Source organism: Theropithecus gelada, chromosome 11 (genome assembly GCF_003255815.1).
Source record: "Theropithecus gelada isolate Dixy chromosome 11, Tgel_1.0, whole genome shotgun sequence".
Taxonomy (NCBI): domain Eukaryota; kingdom Metazoa; phylum Chordata; class Mammalia; order Primates; family Cercopithecidae; genus Theropithecus; species Theropithecus gelada.
In genome coordinates, this window is record NC_037679.1 from 47,323,517 (window position 1) to 47,341,557 (window position 18,041).

At 35.6% G+C, this 18,041-nt stretch overlaps 2 protein-coding genes across 2 annotated transcripts in view; one reads left to right on the forward strand and one right to left on the reverse strand.

Moving 5' to 3' along the window:
• CEP290 (centrosomal protein 290) overlaps positions 1–15,748 on the reverse strand; it is a 94,149-nt gene extending 78,401 nt beyond the window's left edge. The window contains exons 1-11 of the mRNA XM_025402708.1: positions 15,449–15,748; positions 14,741–14,869; positions 14,498–14,575; positions 13,027–13,096; positions 12,678–12,724; positions 9,938–10,081; positions 4,487–4,540; positions 3,864–3,884; positions 3,586–3,738; positions 3,009–3,191; positions 2,242–2,331 (exon numbers count right to left, since the gene is read on the reverse strand). Coding sequence (XP_025258493.1) covers positions 2,242–2,331; positions 3,009–3,191; positions 3,586–3,738; positions 3,864–3,884; positions 4,487–4,540; positions 9,938–10,081; positions 12,678–12,724; positions 13,027–13,096; positions 14,498–14,575; positions 14,741–14,842 — 942 coding nt within the window. The 5' untranslated portion in view covers positions 14,843–14,869; positions 15,449–15,748. The remainder of the gene's footprint in view (positions 1–2,241; positions 2,332–3,008; positions 3,192–3,585; positions 3,739–3,863; positions 3,885–4,486; positions 4,541–9,937; positions 10,082–12,677; positions 12,725–13,026; positions 13,097–14,497; positions 14,576–14,740; positions 14,870–15,448) is intronic.
• Positions 15,749–15,828: 80 nt separating this feature from the next.
• The window catches only part of TMTC3 (transmembrane and tetratricopeptide repeat containing 3), a 57,557-nt gene continuing 55,344 nt past the window's right edge, over positions 15,829–18,041 (forward strand). The window contains exon 1 of the mRNA XM_025403539.1: positions 15,829–16,019. The gene's annotated coding sequence lies outside the window, so the exon portion shown is untranslated. The remainder of the gene's footprint in view (positions 16,020–18,041) is intronic.

The window sequence follows — 18,041 nt, forward strand, 5'->3', positions numbered from 1 at the left end:
GATCTTTCTGAAGTATGCATTAAAATGCAACTAAGACGCTTAAAATATCTTGAATAAATGAAAGAAAAGTTATCTTGTGTTCTTTAGCTAGGACTAAATATCATAAAAAGGTTTATCCTAAATCAATCTATAAAATAATTTATAAATTTAACACATACCCAATAAAAATCCACAAGATATTTTTTAAGAACTGGACAAGCCAGTTCTATAATTTACATTAAATATGTTCATAAAGAATTCTAAAGGCGGAAAAATGATAACGTTTTTAGACATTAAAATATACACAAGTTAAAACAAGTATACACAGCTAGAAAATAGATAAATCAATTTAATAAAAGAGACTCCAAAATTAAATTCAAATTCAAAAGCAGTATATAATAAAAATGAAATTGTATTTCAACAGGAGAAAGATGAAATAATAAATGATGTTTGGACAACAGAGTAGCTCTGTTGCATCCATATTATACTCCTTACATCAAAATGAATTATATGTTTCAAAGATTTAAATGTAAAAAAAAGGCCAGGGAGAGTCACGGCCTGTAATTCCAGCACTTTGGGAGGCCAAGGCAGGAGGGTCACTTGAGGCCAGGGATTCGAGACTAGCCTGGCCAACACAGTGTGACCCCATGTCTACTAAAACTACAAAAATTAGCCGCGCATGGTGGCACATGCCTGTAATCCCAGCTACTCAGGATGCTGAGGCACAAGAACCACCTGAACCCAGGAGGTGGCATTTGCAGTGAGCTGAGATTGTACCATTGCACTCCAGCCTGAGCAATTGAGTGAGACTCTGTCTCAAAAAAAAACAAGATATTAGGAGAAAAGATGAGAAAACAAGTTTATACTCAGAAGCCTTTCTCATTATGACAAATGTCAAAAGTCATTTAAAAATAACAAATTTAACTAAGCATAAAAAGAAATATTTCACAGCAAAAAATGCCATAAAGCAAAAAAAAAAAAAAAAAAAGTGACAAACTGGAAGAATGTATTTGCAACATACATGACAATTACACTTGCAGCAATTTATTCCACAGATATACTTGTACATTTGCAAAATAACATATATAAGAATATTAATTAAAACAGTTTCTAACCCCAAAATTGGAAACTTCATAAACTTCACAAATTATCAAATAAACACCTGTATATAAAGAAAAATTACATAGCCTTTAAAAAGAACAGCAATACTACATGTACTGATATAAAATAATTATGAAAAGATATTAAGTCAAACACAGTACAGAACACATATAACATGTTACCATTTACCCCGCCAACATTAAATCTGGTAAAGACAACTGTTTTTTCCAGGGGTTGGTAGACTACGCCCCACAGGTCAAATCTGGCCTCCCACCTGCTTTTGTAAATAAAATTTTACTGGAAAACCACCTTGCTCATTCATTTACGTATTGTCTATGGTTGCTTTCATGCTATAAACAGAGTTTAGTTATAGCAGAGACCAGGTGGTCTAAAATATTCACTCTCTGGCCCTTTATATAAAGTTTATGGAGGCTTGACTGATTCTATAGGCCTTACTTCCATTGCTACTGCTTTTGTTTAAAATATAGGTTATCTGAGCTTTCTAGATGCTAACCAATTCCAAACTGCCAACAAGATTTATGTGAACCCTACTAGAAAGCAAATGACTCTAGAAGTGATAGCTTTTAAAATTAGAATTATTCATTCAGAATAATCTCTGATGTTTTTCAAATATACAAATATCACAAACCCAGCTTCTAATATGGTAAGGCCTGACAATTTGGTTAAGGTTGGAGGGTGGTGGTGAGGAAGAAAAGTGTATTTAGAAAAGGCTTCCCAAGTTATTCTGATTGCTTTGCTTATTCTTATTCCCACTGATTAACCTGACATTCAGTTAGAAAAATTAAATTAAACCTGCAACTATTTAACTAATGTATACAAGGTAACTATGAGTTAAGTGAAAAGATTAAAATTACATTTAGAATTATATATTTTAGTTGCCAAATATATTTTGGAGTTAGACTTCTACCAAAAAGTTTAAAGTTCAACTCATTGAAGTGAAAGAAGTCATTCAATAGCAAATGCGCTAGAGATCAAAAAGGACAGTTTTAGAGCTTTTCTAACCAATAAATAAAATAAACTTATGTTTAAAAACCCTAATAAAAATGTTATAAACCAGTATAAGGCATTAAACAAAAATAAGACTAAAATTTATACCTAAAATACAAAAAGAAAAAGTTATTATGTCAATTAAAAAAATACCTTCCATTCTTCTACTTTTGCATTGACAGCTACCATAATTGGATCATCTTCTTCATTTTTTGCTTTCAGAAGATCTGTAAGCTCCTGTACCTAAAAGACAACAGTTATTTCAAGAGTTGTTTCAAATTGATGTAATATATATTTATACCTGTGCATATTTACACATACATTATATATATAAATGTATCTACATACACATACATATTCATACTTATTATATACACGTATACACATACATACAGATACATTATATTACATATGCATATTTATCACTGAAGTCATCCTGGAATTATAGGTGACATTTAATAGTTTCTACATCTTATAATTGCATAATTATCTTTCATTACTAGAAAAATTTTATTTTTAAACATTATTCTACCTTTTAAACAACTTTAATCCACATAGTGAACAATGTATTGGTTTCTAATATATATATAATGTATTTATTTTAAGATAAAATTAAATGTTATGATCCACAGGATTTTCAAGAGTCTTTTATAGAAAACCCCATAATTATGAGCTGTACATGACTGCTGTCTACACATTCATTCAAGCATCATTTATATATCCTAAATTGCAAGAATTAGTGTTTGTGAAGGGACTGGAGAAACACATACGGACAAATATATCAACATGACAACATATTACAGTATTAAAAAGACAGACAAAAATTCACATCCTAGAAAAAGTACTTTCTAGTGTCAAATAAACAGTAATGAGATAACATGAAGTCTGAATAAATAAGTTATTCTAAAAGTAATTCTTACTTGAAGTCGATAATGATCGTTTTCTTTCTTTAACTGATCTATTACATTATCAGTCTGATGTACAATAGCTTTCATTCTATTATATTCATCGGTCATCTTCTCCATTTCCTGTACAGACTCTTCTAAATTTTTTCTCATTTCCTGATTCTGAACTTCAATTTTCTCATTAGCTTCTGTTAAAGTCTAAAAAAGTTAGACACTATAATTAAAAAATAATTTTAAAAAAACTGAAAATTAAACCAAATTAAAATTAAATGCAGCCATAAGTGTCTGCTAGAAAAAAAGAGAATTCTTTATAGAACTTTACTAATTGGCACTGACCAATTAAATCAAATTGAATATCAAGAAAATTGTACATAAGGACCTCAATTGTTCTTAATGACCAAGATAGGCAAATATAAAAAGAATGGCTAAAAAGTTGCAACTTCAAAGATGTAATTTATTTCATGTTTTACAAGTTCATAGTGACAGATTTATACCAAAGAATTTACATGTAGGGCTAAATATTATATTTACATTATAATGAAATTAAAATTTTTAGGAATCATTGCTCTGAACTGACTTCTAGCCATTTTACCTGAATTTCATCAAGATATTGGACAAGCTCATAGTTTTTTTTAGACAACTGTGATCGGTAGTCACTGTCTTCCCCTCTTCTTGATAAAAGTGTTTCTTTTTGTGAATCTATTTGTTTCTGGTAGTCAATAATATCCTGACAAAGTTGTTCATTCTGAAGGTAACCAAACACAACATTCCATTACGAAACTATTCAGAATAACAAAATTATATCCTCTAAATAGTGCTTTCAGAACATATCTTTAAATTCCCAAGATTTCACCACCCTTAAAGCCTCACCTTTTTCTTTAGACGTTTGTTCTACAGAAAAGGACAGGAAAACGGTAATTAGAAATGAGAAAGGCAATACATAATTAAAAATAATAATCAGAAACTAAAGAAAACAAAAAAAATTTAGGAAAACGATGTATATTATTTTGAATGACCAAAGAAAGTAAGAATACTAATTATCTACCAAAACAAAGAATATTTCAATTATGTTAGAAACTTAATTTCTATCAGAATAAACAATGTACAAACATTATTTGGCTCAGTAGAACCAAATGATAATCAGAATTTATAAGATTTCACAAATAAAAAACATTTTTAAAGCATCTGGGGTAAGAGAAATAAGAATAGAAATTCAGTCATCTATTCAATTTGAAAACGAGCAAAGAATAGCTTATAGAACAAAACAAAACAAAAAAAGATTTACCCGCATAGACCTGAGATGAAGGTAATACGTAATGGCCTCACATTTTGCTTTGTTTTCTATTTCCCCGAGACAAAGTCATACCATAAAATCAGTTTGAAAACATCAGTTACTTAGAAGACTCCAGTCCTGGTTACAATATAAATTTATGTAAACTTTTTTAACAAGTACTTTTGTTGAACCACCACAACTACTAAAATTTTTTACCAACCTCTCTTCTTAATTTGCTGTTTTCATTTTCTGCCTCCTCATTTCGAAGAGCCAACTAAAATAGTAAAAAAATAATAATAAGATAAAATTCAGAATTTTCTTTTTTTTTTTTTTTTTGAGACAAAGTCTCTCTTTGTTGCCTAGGCTAGAGTGCAATAGTGAGATCTCGGCTCACTGCAACCTCTGCCTCCAGGTTCAAGCAATTCTCCCACCCCAGCCTCCCAAGTAGCTGGAATTACAGGCATGCACCACCATAACTGGTTAATTTTTTTTATTTTTAGTAGAGATGGGGTTTCACTGTGTTGGCCAGGTTGGTCTTGAACTCCTGGCCTCAAGTGATCCGCCCGCCTCAGCCTCCCAAAGTGCTAGGATTTCAGACGTGAGCCACTGTGCCTGGCCATCAGCAGTAATTTAATATAAAGCCAGGTATTCAGCTTATCTACTTAAATTTTAAATCCTCTCTAATAAAGTAGAAAATGTTAAAGCTATTAAGGATTTAATATCAACCTAACACATAAATAAATGGTCAAAATTTTCAAAACTTAATGATTTAAGAAGGATTAAACAGTTTCATTTTAAAGAATTAAAAAGAACACACACACAAATTTTAACCAAAGAATACAGAAACAACTTAATCTGCTCCCCCCAAAAAACCCCTAATAATTTTCTGCCCAACATCTTTATATTTCACTTTTCTATGTCATAACTAGACTATTATTTGCTCTCAGTGAACATAAATTACTTAGAAATAAAAGGCAATACAACACAATGGTTAAAAGAAGCAATCTAAAATCACACTGGCCTAGGTTTATGTCCCTCATCAACCAATTTCTAGTAAAGCATGAATGAGTTACTTAACATCTCTATAACTGAGTTTTCTAATGTAAGTTGACATAAGAGTTAAACAAAATGCATACAGAGTTCTCAGCAAAATGATCAGTGAATAGAATAGCAAAAAGTTATAAAGGATTTTCTTATCTACATATAACTGATTTCATTTGTGATTCTTGTTTCTCCAAACAGGCAAACATTATTATAAACATTATGATGCCTTTTTTCTCCTATTCTCCAAACCTCATTCCTCTTATGACCTTTCATTTTTCTGGTTCTCCTCTTTATTCAAGGAAATGATAGAATCACAATGGTATACAACAATATTTAAAAGTCTATAATAAAGAACCAAATGTAGTATGTTATCCTTGATGGAACTTTGGATATTGGAGGTGGGGAGACTGAAGGATATTATTGGGCCATTAGAAGAAATCTCATTATGGACTAGATAATGGTGTTGAATCAATATTAAATTTCCTGAGCATGACAATTATATTGTGTTCATTGTAGGAGAACATCTTTCTTTTTCAAATAGACAAGTTGAAATATTTAAGTGCAAAGTATCATATCTGCAATTAGCTCTTAAGCGACTCAGCACACAATGTGATTGAACAAACAACAGAGAAATATGTATGTGTGAAAATACTGACAAAAAGATAAAGCAAAGTTGGCACAACATTAACAACTGGTGAATCCATATGAAGGGTATGTGGGTGGTTATTGTTTTTCTTTTTTTTTTTCCCATCAACTTTTATTTTAAGTTCTGGGGTACATGTGTAAGATGTGCAGGTTTGTTACATAGGTAAATGTGTACGATGGTGGTTTGCTGCACAGATCAACCCATCACCTAGGTATTAAGCCCAGCATCCATTAGCTATTCTTCCTCATGTTCTCCCTCCTTCTGACCCCTTGACAGGTCCCAGTGTGTGTTGTTCCTCACCATGTGTCCATGTGTTCTCATTGTTCAGCTTCTACTTATAAGTGAGAACATGCAGTGTTTGGTTTTCTGTTCCTGTGTTAGTTTGCTGAGGATAATGCCTTCCACCTCCATCTATGTCCCTGCAAAGGACATGATCTTGTTCCTTTTTTTTTTTTTCTTTGAGACAAAGTCTAGCTTTGTTGCCAAGGCTAGAGTCCAGTGGTGCAATCTCAGCTCACTGCAACCTCTGCATTCTGGTTTCAAGTCATTCTCCTGCCTCAGCCTCCCAAGTAGCTGGGATTGCAGGCATGTAGTACCATGCCAAGTTTGTTTTTTTTTTTTTTTTTTGTAGAGGCGGGGTTTCACCATACTGGCCAGGCTGGTCTTGAACTCCTGACCTCAAGTGATCTGCCTTGGCCTCCCAAAGTGCTGGGATTGCAGTCATGAGTCACCATGCCTGACCTCTCATTCCTTTTTGATGGCTGCATAGTATTCTATGATGTATATGTTCCACATTTTCACTATCCAGTCTATCATTGATAAGCATTTGGATTGATTCCATGCCTTTCTTATTGTGAATAGTGCTTCAGTGAACATATGTGTGCATGTATGTTTATAAGAAAATGATTTATATTCTTTTGGGTATATACCCAGTAATGGGATTGCTGGGTCAAATGATATTTCTGCTTCTAGATCTTTGAGGAATTGCCACAGTCTTCCACAATGGTTGAACTAATTTATATTACCACAACAGTGTGTTTCTTACAATCTTTATGAAGCTATGACATTTTTCAAAATAAAAAATTTAAAGAAAGTTTACAATAAAACACAAAGTACAATACAAATTTTAGAGGTTTGCCTATCATTATTATTATTCATTGAAAGTTAATAATCCCACTGTGTTCTGAATTGGGAAATTTTTATAAGAAGTCAAGAACTTAATGCTAAAGCATTTAATGCTCTAGATGCTTTTTCCCTTGTCTTCTCAAACGTCACACTGTGTCTCCTTTCCTGAGCTTTTCCTTGAAGCACTCTTCCTGTTTCATTGCTTTATTAGACATTTCTCAGAGATGTGCCTTATAATCACTTGATTTATGAATCACATGATTCATAAATCCTCATCATCTGCTCAGGGTCTCTTGTGAATTCCATATCCACAAATAACCCTTTTTGAATATGCCCAGAAGACCCTCAAACTCAACATCTACAAAACTGAAATAATCTCAAGCTTTCCAAATTCCTCTTGTGTTCCTCCTTAATGAATGGCACTATCTACCTAGTTAGTGGCCCAGCCCACAAAATTAGGCAGACTTTCCATCCTCCCTCTCCTCCAACAACCAATTACATTCACCACATCCAGTTACATCTACTTCTCTCACACTTGTCTTTCTCAGGCAAATGCCATCATTAGCGCTTCCCTGAATTAACACAAATGTCTCCTTACTAGCCTTGGCCCTTTTCTATCCACTCTCTACAAAGTACAGTAATATAGATCTGATCATGATGTCCTGTGCTCAAAACTCTTCATTGGCTTCTTTCAGGAAAAAAATCAAATTCATCAGGAACTGGCCCTTGCTTCTCTCTCCAGAGGATCATAAGAATTAAAACTTGGTAGGCAAGATAGCACAGACTCTTGAGTTAAGACTGTTTTCAAATCCTACCTTTACCATTTATAAGCTGTGCAACCATTGGCAATTACCCTTTCTCTGTCTCCATTTCTTCATCTATATCATGGTAGAAATGACAACTATCTCACATGGTAAGTATCAAATAAGCAATAATGAATTAATGCTTATGAAGTGCCTGGCACATAGTAAGAACTCTATGAAAGCTATTTTCACTTATATTTCAGTCAAAAAGAATAACTGTAGTTTCCTAAATACTCCAAACATCTCTTACCTCTAGGTCTTAGCAAATGCTGTATCTTCTACCCAGAAATGTTCTTTCCTTAACCACCATGTACATCCTCATTCCTCTTACCAGTCTAACTCTATTTCAAGTCTCAGTTTACAGATCACATCCTGTGCCTTAAGGCTGATTATGGTATCCCGCTTCAGAGTATGCCAGAACATAACCTTATCTATCTCCCTATCATATTATCACTATGTTATGCTTATTATTGACTGTGAATATTCTTGAGAACCAGAATAAAGTTGCCCACTATATCACTAGTAACTAGCACAGTCTCTGGTATGCTGTAAAGACCCAACAAAACTGAATGACTGGTTAAGGGCAAAGAAGTAATTGCCAAAGCAACCCATACCCATATTTCATCTAAAGGAATTGAGCAGCCAAAAAGGAACACAGGTCACATATTGAAGTTTTCTCTGTGTGTGACTATGAATAAAGATAATACTCTAAGATAAAAATGGACAAGGTAGTTCTGATTAGCTAAGGGTATGTGGTATGAATGATGGTAAGTCAACTGATACAGGTCTATATAGAGGAACAAAAGTCCAGAAAACCACAGACATCCCCCTAAGCAATTCTACCAGTGAATATTATAAGTTAGATCCTTTATGACTATTAAAAAATCCACAGGTCTGCTGTGTTTTGCAGAGTTAATTAAACAGATAATGCTCTAAGAGCTTGTTCCTAACATTTAAGTGGTATCAATCCATACTGTCTCTACCACATTGTTTCCATAGCTAACTTATATATGATTCTTTAAAATTTTAGAGTAAAATAGATACGTGAATGGGGATACTTTTCCTTACAAATCAATTTATGATACATTATCTTAAATAGCATATCATTGTTTTCTTAAAATGTATGACCCTCAACTTCTGAGAGAACAATGGACAAAATAAAATAAATGGAATATAACACAACAATGACTTAAAGGACACAAAGGTGGAAAATGTTTCTGAGTATAAGGGACAGGACAGCTACCACATGTGGGCACCAAATTTTACTAAGTTTACTAACAGCTCAGGTGAAATAAAAAACAAATAAATGTTAAGTAAATAAAACATTAAACAGGAAGTTAAGGTAAAAATAGGAAATTTTCTTCCAGGAAATACAAGTTGATCTGCAAAAAATCTTTTTTCCTAAAACTAAATTCAAGTGAACACTGCAAGAATTACTAGTTTATAACAAGGAATAACATGAAGTAATAAAAACTACGCATTAAAAATGTTATTTTAAAGATGTCATTTATAAACTACTGACATGAACACAACTTTTCAAAAACTATATATATAATATATATATATATATATCTCACACATAAAATAAGGTACAACCAAAAACAAGATATTTAATTAACCATTATTGAATATATCATCAAAAGATTCATTTACAAATCTACTAATCATATAAATACACTGAAACAAACAAATATAACTTTTACCCAAAATAAGCTATGGCACTAGAAAGATCACTTCTTTGTGAAAATCTGTTAGTTTCTTGATATCAATCTTCCAGAAAAAAGCATTAATTTTAGGTAACAAGTTTGATGTACTGAGAAAAATGTACCTCCGAATATAAATAATTAATCTTCAAATCATACTCACTAGAAGTATCTGTTACATTATATTTTAAAATTGGTGATGACAAAATGAACAGTGATATAAAACCTTAGAGATAAGTGAACATCATTTTTCAAATATAACATACAATATAAAAATTGATATTGTTACCAATAACAAATAGCCAGGTAACTTGAACAGTGAAGATCCATGGAAAAAAAAGGTGCTTTACTTGCTCATTGACTTTCTTCTCTTTCTCCAACTCCTTTTCTATGTCCTCCAATTCTCTATCTTTTTGTTCTAATTGCTTTGCAAGTTGGCGAATTTCATCACGTAAAAACCAAGTATCTCGTCCACCTGCAGACTGCTGAGCCATCTTAAAGTAATAAACCCAAAGTATAAATTAATCCCATTATATTTTGAGGTTCAAATGAGTCAAGAAGCAAATCATTATATTGACTTTAAATATTCCTTATACTTCAGCACAGATATTTAAAAACATATTAGCTTATTAGCTTAAGAACTTTTTTTTTTTTAAATTTAACTTACTTAAACTTTAGGTCACAGCTAATAACTCCTTAAATTTTTCCTGAGCCACCCAGAGCTGCAAAGAACTGACTGTTAATCATTCTGTTGTAACCACTGGGCCACAAGTAACCAGACTAAACTGCAAAGGTTCCTGAGCCTCAGGGATCTGGAATCTGAGTACAAACCATCAGAACCTCTGCCCCAGTTAGTGAAGTTGAGTGCCTTAACCTGCCCTTTCTCTCATACCATGCACTATTTAGACGAGTGCTGTCCCATAGGACTTTCTAGCATAATGGACACGCTCTCTGTGCTGTCCAGTTCAGTAGCCACTCACTACATGTAGCTACATTTGGGCATTTGAAGTGTGGCTAGTGCAATTGGAGTACAAACCAACAGAATCTCCGCCCCCGTCAGTGAAGCTGAGTGCCTTTACCTGCCCTTTCTCTCATACCATGCACTATTTAGACCAGCACTGTCCCATAGGACTTTCTAGCATAATGGACATGCTCTCTGTGCTGTCCAGTTCAGTAGCCACTCACTACATATAGCTACGTTTGGGCATTTGAAGTGTGGCTAGTGCAACTGAAGGACTACATTTTTCATTTTAATTTTAGCCAATGTAAATATAAATAGCTACAAGTGGTTAGTGCTAATGCTACCATATTAAACAGCTCAGGTTTTAGTTACCTTTAAGATTTGTAGCCAATTAAATCAATTTTACCTCATAGTCTTGTTAATTTAGGTCATGGCCCAGAACATCACATCATTTGCTCATGTAACATGTCCCACCTTCATTTCTTCACCATATAGTTCTGTTACTCCTCTGCATTAACCAAACTGTTCTTACTCTTTCTCTCCTTCAAAAAGTACTCCATTGTGCTCTCTAAAATTCTCTTCCAAGATACATTAATATTTCACAACCTCAGATGCTTTACTGAATCCTCCTTTCCATCTTGGCTTAGCTGTAATTTGGATCCTTCAAGATACTAATGCCCTTGGAACTCTTTCAATTGGAAGATGCTCATTCTTTCAGATCCCATATACATTAGGGTCAGGAGAAGGTGTTGGTACTTCTAGGTTTACCCAACCTTGCAACTTCAGGTGATCATTCCTATCATTCCTCCATCATCCTAAGAAAACTTCAGCTGCTTTCTCACAAGATGTCCTGCTCTCTACTTACTCATGGTAGAAGCAAGCCACCAACTTCCCAATAACTCCGCAAAATGCATTGGGAATTTAAGCATGTGGCCCGCAGACATCTATCAAATGTACACCTAAGCAATCTCCACATAACTTTTGTTCTAATCTATTTTTTTTCTTGTTTCTTGAATTCACTATAGTCTCTCACTCCCACACCCACATCAGATCCTTGTCCAACCAGAACATTCTTTCAATTATTCCCACTATGCCTGTCCTTTGACCTCACAGGACACTCTAATCCCTTGACTTCTCCCTCCCTATCCCTACCCTTCTGCCCACCCAACCCCAATCTTGACTTTCTTATCCATTCAGTTAAGACTTCACAATCGTCACTTCAACCACTTTTCTACCAATATCTTCAACTGTCCTACCCTCCTATTCTATAGCAGCTGCCTAGCTAAAGACTAACACAGAATTGATCCAACTCCATAATTCATTTAGTAAGTATTTATTCAAAGTGCTTGGCATCTTCCCAGGAGCTGGATATATAATCAAAAAACAATAGGTAATCCAAGTTCAGGGAGTTAACAAGTAAAAGAATCAGGACTAGAACTCAAATCTGTTTGACTCCAGATCCCCAACTCTCCAGTCCTTTCTCCAATGGATTTCAAATTTTATCTAATTTCATTAAAATGTGACCACACCATTTCCCACTCTTTTAAACAGATGATGTCATCACCAAACTCTCAACTTCCAGGCATTATGCCTACAAACATAAAAGCATCTTTTATGTTTAAATACACATTCACTCTTCCTCCCCCATCCATTCTTCCTCCTCTCCTAACACAAAGGAAAAGGGTATTCCTCCTTTCAAAGGCTGATCCATTTGCATTACATTCCTACCTTCTCAGAAGTCTCTATGTATTTTGTTCCTCAACAATATATTCATATTTTAGCCCTCAGCTTTGTCAAAAATTACTTCTATAACACCCTTTGGTCATTATTCCTCAAATGCCCACCCACCCTCCATCTCAGTTACTAGTAATCTTTCTGTATATTTCCCAAGACTGTAAGCTCCATTCAGCAGTTAACTGCTTTTTATTTTGTTCACAAACGTATGCTCAATCCTTAGTACTATATATATATAGCACATAATAGGCATGTAGAACATATACTGAATAAACAAATAACCATGATTACAATCATCCTTATCATTTTTCCAGCCAATAATAATTTTAAAATTTGAAAACAATTCAAAATAAAATTAATGACAATTACATCCTAGGGAATACAAAAAGACATACCTCCAGTTCATTTTCCAGTTTCATTACTTTAGTTTTTAATTGATTTTCTATTTAAAAAAAAAAAAGACAAATGTTTTAATTGATTAGTTACCACAGAACAAACTTTTACATAAATTTTAATAACAAAATTAATTCTTTTAAAAGAGTCCATCATGATTATAAGGTAACAAAAAGTATTATACGGCAGATCCATAAAACAGGAGTCTAGAAATATGTATTATTAAATAAATGTTATATATTAAAAATAAATTGAATATATACAGTTTATAGAATTTAATTTTCTACAGCTTAATGAACAAATAGGAACTCATTATTTAATAACATAATAAACTTTTTCCAAGGTGCTTACCAAATTTTGCTTGTTCTTCTCCAGCTTTTTCTACTTCCTCCAAAGCCAGCTCTACTTCTTGAGCTTTCATCTAAACATTTAAAAAAAGGTTATTTCAATATGCCTTTAAACTGGAATGTAAGCACTGAAAATAAAAATTTTGTTTTATTATGCTCATTAGTGCCAGCAATGGCTGGCACATGGAGACTTTCAGTAAACATTTGTTGAATGAATAAATAATTTTTTCTCTCCTTTTTTTTCGCTTTTGAGATAGGGCCTCACTTTGTCACCCAGGCTGGAGTGCAGTGGCACAATCTCAGCTCACTGCAACCTCTGCCTACTGGGCTCAAGCAATCTTCCCATCTCAGTCTCCTGAGTAGCTGGGACTACAGGTGCGTGCCATTATGCTCGGCGTGCCATCATGCTCGGCATGCCATCATGCTTGGTGTGCCATCATGCTCAGCAAATTTTTTCGTAGAGGCAAGGTCTCACTATATTATCCAGGCTGGTCTCCAACTCCCAGCCTCAGGCAATCCTCCTGCCTTGGCCTCCCAAAGTGCTGGGATTATAGACGTGAGCCACCATGCCAGGCAATTTTCTTACTTAAGACTACAATTTCTAGATTTTTAATAGCATGAAACATTTTTGATTCTCCCTTTTACCTCAAGTCCTCAAGTCTTATATCCAGTAAAGCAACATATCTCTTTGTAATGTTTTTCCACTACTTTTTTTCTGTTCCAATTGCTATTATTCTAATGCATAATTTCAGGTTTAAACTCCTCTATAATGTGATGTTTGCAAAGCTCCAATTTCCTTCAGTTTGTCCTATATAATAGACTCAGTTTTGCCTTCCTAAGGCCTATTTTTGTACCTATCAACTGTGGTTCGAAACTTTCATTGCCTTCTCAATTGCTGACAGCATAAAATACACCTTTAATGACCTCAAGAACCTATCTCAAAGTACCTACCCAAGATTTGTTTTCTCTACAGCCTGCTACAAACTTGCTGCACCGCATTTCCTCAAATGTAAAGAATAAACATATTTCCTATCCTCAATATTTATTTATGGTAACCAACAGCTCTAGAATTCCCTTACTATCTTACCACTGCATTACCTTCCACTTACCTAAAACTACTCCTCAGTATTCATCCTCTGTGAAGTCTTCTGACACCTCTTAGATCACTTCCCCTCTTAACAAATCCCTATAGCAGTCATTGTCTGCATTTGTCATTTGGACCTCAGGATATATTTCCTTATGTTATTTTTCAACATACTCATTCTATTTCCCCTACATACCCTTTTAGAAACTTTAAGTAGAAACTAGCAATGTTTTACACACTAAAATACTTAATCTACATTTAAATATATTGCACTTTTGAGGGGTGATGTAGATATTACCAAGTATTTTCACAAAGATTGCTTTATATAAGAACAGATTTTTATAGTTCCTCTAATAGCCAAACCTATCGTTAAAACCTACTACATACAAACCTTCATTAGTGACTGAGTAATTCTGAAAAGGTGTATCACATTTTCTTGCTTTTCACTTTTTAGCTCATTTACTTCCACCTAAGTAAACAGAAAAGCAACTGTTTTATATTTTATAACCTTTAAGCAAAATATAAGAACTCTTCCAGATTGTGACAATTAATAGTTGTTTCTGAAAAAAAATTCATATTTTATTAATAATCATAAGTTAATGTATATATCTATTATTATTGACCAAGTAAGCACCTTGGATAAGGAAATCAATAAATTATCTGCCAGTTCTTCTTGACGGGGCAGGTCATCTGGGTCAACTTTCATTATTTCTTTCCAGTTTATATTAGGTGGCATCTTGAATTCTTTCACTGTGCTCCACCTCTGTAACAAAACAGGTGGATATTAGCATTTTCAAGGTACACAGCATTATTGGTTTTCTAATAGCTTACATTTTTTGCAGATTATTTCATTATAACTTTCTTATGTTAGCAAAGAACTATGCCTTAGCCACAAAACAGACAAGTGGGCAAAATAGCCTTGATCAAAAATAGCAGTCGGCACAAACTGTCAGAGAGTGTAGCGGCTAAATAAAATGTGACGGCTTCCTTGCTAACACTAATCTAAGTTAGGACTAAGATTTCTGGGTCCCTTCCTCCACACCGCCTACCCACAACGCGCGCGAACACCCTAATCCTGGCAAGCGCGAGGGTCTGTGGAAGGCTGACAATGATCCCTGATTTGGAGAAGCAGAATTGGGGCTGGAAAAAAAAAAAAAAAGAAGCAGAAATTAACAATTGGAATGAGTGAAGTTGTGCGGCGGAAACCGGAACCGAAGTAAGGCAGGATTACAGACCCGAGGCTGGAAGGGACCGGGTAGCTGCGCTGCGGCACACGGGCCCTGAGGCTAAAGAACCTGAGCGTGGAGTGACTCGCTGAACCTGCTTACAGGGATCCACCCACCTACACCAAGCCTGGCAACCAGCGGAGGTCCCTCACTACCACAACCACCAAGCTGGACAGATCCCTATCGCGGTTCCACGCGGACTCTGGGTCCAGCCAAATGGTCCCCAAGGAAGCCAAAGCGGCAGCGGCTGCTAAGCGACACCATCCCTAACGCCGCCGGGGCCAGAAGAAGATCCCGGATGCAAAGAGAGCCTACAATTCACGACCGTGGGTGATGCTTTACGTTTAGATTCTCCGCCGGAGTCCCAGGACTCGGTGTTCAGGATGATGAGAAGGCGTGGAACGAGGACTCCAAATCCCAGAGTGCAGATGTGCCTGAGGTTTGTGCATGCTGGGAACTGAAGTCCCTGAGAAGAGGAGGTAAGGCGCTCCCGGCGTGCAACGCGGAAGGCTGCGACAGTACCGGGGCGGCGGGGAAGGACCGAGAGGCGGGAGGCGCAGCGGCTGAGGCGCCTACGAGCTGGTGGCCTGAACGAGGTAGACCATGACTGTGGCTTTAGTGGCGTCACTCGCTGGGCCGCTCTTCATGAGGTTTTCCTAAACCATCCCCTGCCGGAACCGCTTCCAGGTGAGGTCGAGCTGTCGGTCAGCGTATTGGGAGGAGTTGAGGGGAGCAGTCCTGGGTTGGAGAAGCTTCTGCTATTGGGGCCGTAGGGCCTGGCCCCATTCTGAAAAAGTGGAAACACCCTGCCTTCTCTTCAGGCGTTTGCAGGCGGCGTCCAGGGTAGTGCCTTCTGTAAGAAGGAAAAAACAAAAAGTTTTAGCCTTGTTTAGTATCAGAATCTGTCTTGGTAGAGTGAGAGCCGCGCAGCCGTGATCCTCTTTTGGGGGCGAGCGAAGAATTGACAAGAGGTCTCGGCATCCTCTGACCCCGCCCGCCTTACCTGTAGCACCATTCCCTTCGCGGATGGTGGGACTTGATGGTTGTGGAGCTAGTATAAAGGAAAGGCTCTAGAGAGGAGAGGTTAGTGCTTGTCCGGGCCACTGCCGGGGGTGGAGAGAGAAGGTACCCGAGGACTGACCTGTACTATTGTCACTTGCTTGGTTACCTAGGGTGTCCTTCCATGAAAGCGCCTTCTCTGCTGTTTACCACGCTTACTTGTGCAAGTTTTGCTCATCCTGCTCATCTGCTCATAGCCATACTGGAGTGCGATACACCTCTAACTAACTTTCCTAAGAAGCTGTAGATTTAAATGTAAATGACATTTCCAACTATTTGTACCAGTGCTTCTCATCTTTCTTTCTTTCTTTTTTTTTTTTTTTAACGCTGCTTTAAAAAAATTTTTACTATACTTGATGGTAAATTTTCCTTTCGAAAATAAATAATGAATTTCTTTTTAAACTCCCAATTTGGGTAAAATAAATAGCTCAGTACAAAATAAAAATATACTGGTTTTGTGAGATAAATTTTAAAGACATTAGTTAGATTTATAGGAATGACAATTTTACTACTTTTCTGAAAGATTTGATGCCAAATACTATTCATTATCTTGTTTATTCTTCCTTACAATCCAGTGAAATAGGTGCTTACGTTGTCCTCATTTTCCATCTACGTTAAGAAACTGAGGTTTGGAGAAGCTAAGTACTCTAACTTAAATAGTGTGATTGAACACAGATCTCTCTGGCTGGAGGACATATTCTTAACTTCTATACACCTCCTCAGACATTCTGGGAAACCAGTATTTGTGAAGTGCTTGTGCCTCAATCTTGCTGTTTTTATTAAATGTTATATTTTAATTTTGTACGTGTTTACTCAATTAATTTGAATTAAATATTCTTCATGTTCAGTGTTCTTAATTCATAATTTAACATGAGATGGTGTTTCTGGAAAGGGGTTCTGATCCAGACCCCAGGAGAGGGCTCTTGCATCTTGTCAAGAAAGAACTGGAGGTGCACACACCCCCATTGGAGGTGCTAGACTAAGGATTCTTATAGTTATTTCTTGATTATATGATAAACAAGGGGTGGGTTATTCATGAGTTTTCTGGGAAGAGGGTAGGCAATTCCTAGATCTGAGTGTTCCTCCCCTTTTTAGACCATATAGAGTAACTTCTTCACATTGCCATGGCATCTGTAAACTGTCATAGCGCTGGTGGGAGTGTCTTTTAGGATGCTAATGCATTATAATTAGTGTATAATGAGCAGTGAGAACTACCAGACTAGCAGTGAGAACTACCAGTCTCACCTTTCTCGCCATCTTGGTTTTGATGGGATTTGGCTGGCTTCTTTACTGCATGCTGTTTTATCAGCAAAGTTTTTATGACCTATACCTTGTGCCGACCTCCTATCTCATCCTGTGACTTAGAATGACTGATATCCTGAGAATGCAGCCCAGTAGTTCTCACCTTTATTTTACCCAGCCCCTATTCAAGATGGAGTTGTTCTGGTTCAAATACCTCTGACAATGGTAGGAATGAAATTTAATAGTTATTGAGCACATGTTATGTCATACGCTATTCTTACTACTGCGTGTTTATTTTCATAATAGAAATCTGTTTACTGTAACACCTTGTTTTTCTTATTGTTTTTTCATTCATTACAACTTATTTTTATGTATTCACTTATAAGTTTTGTTTTGGTTATCTGTATT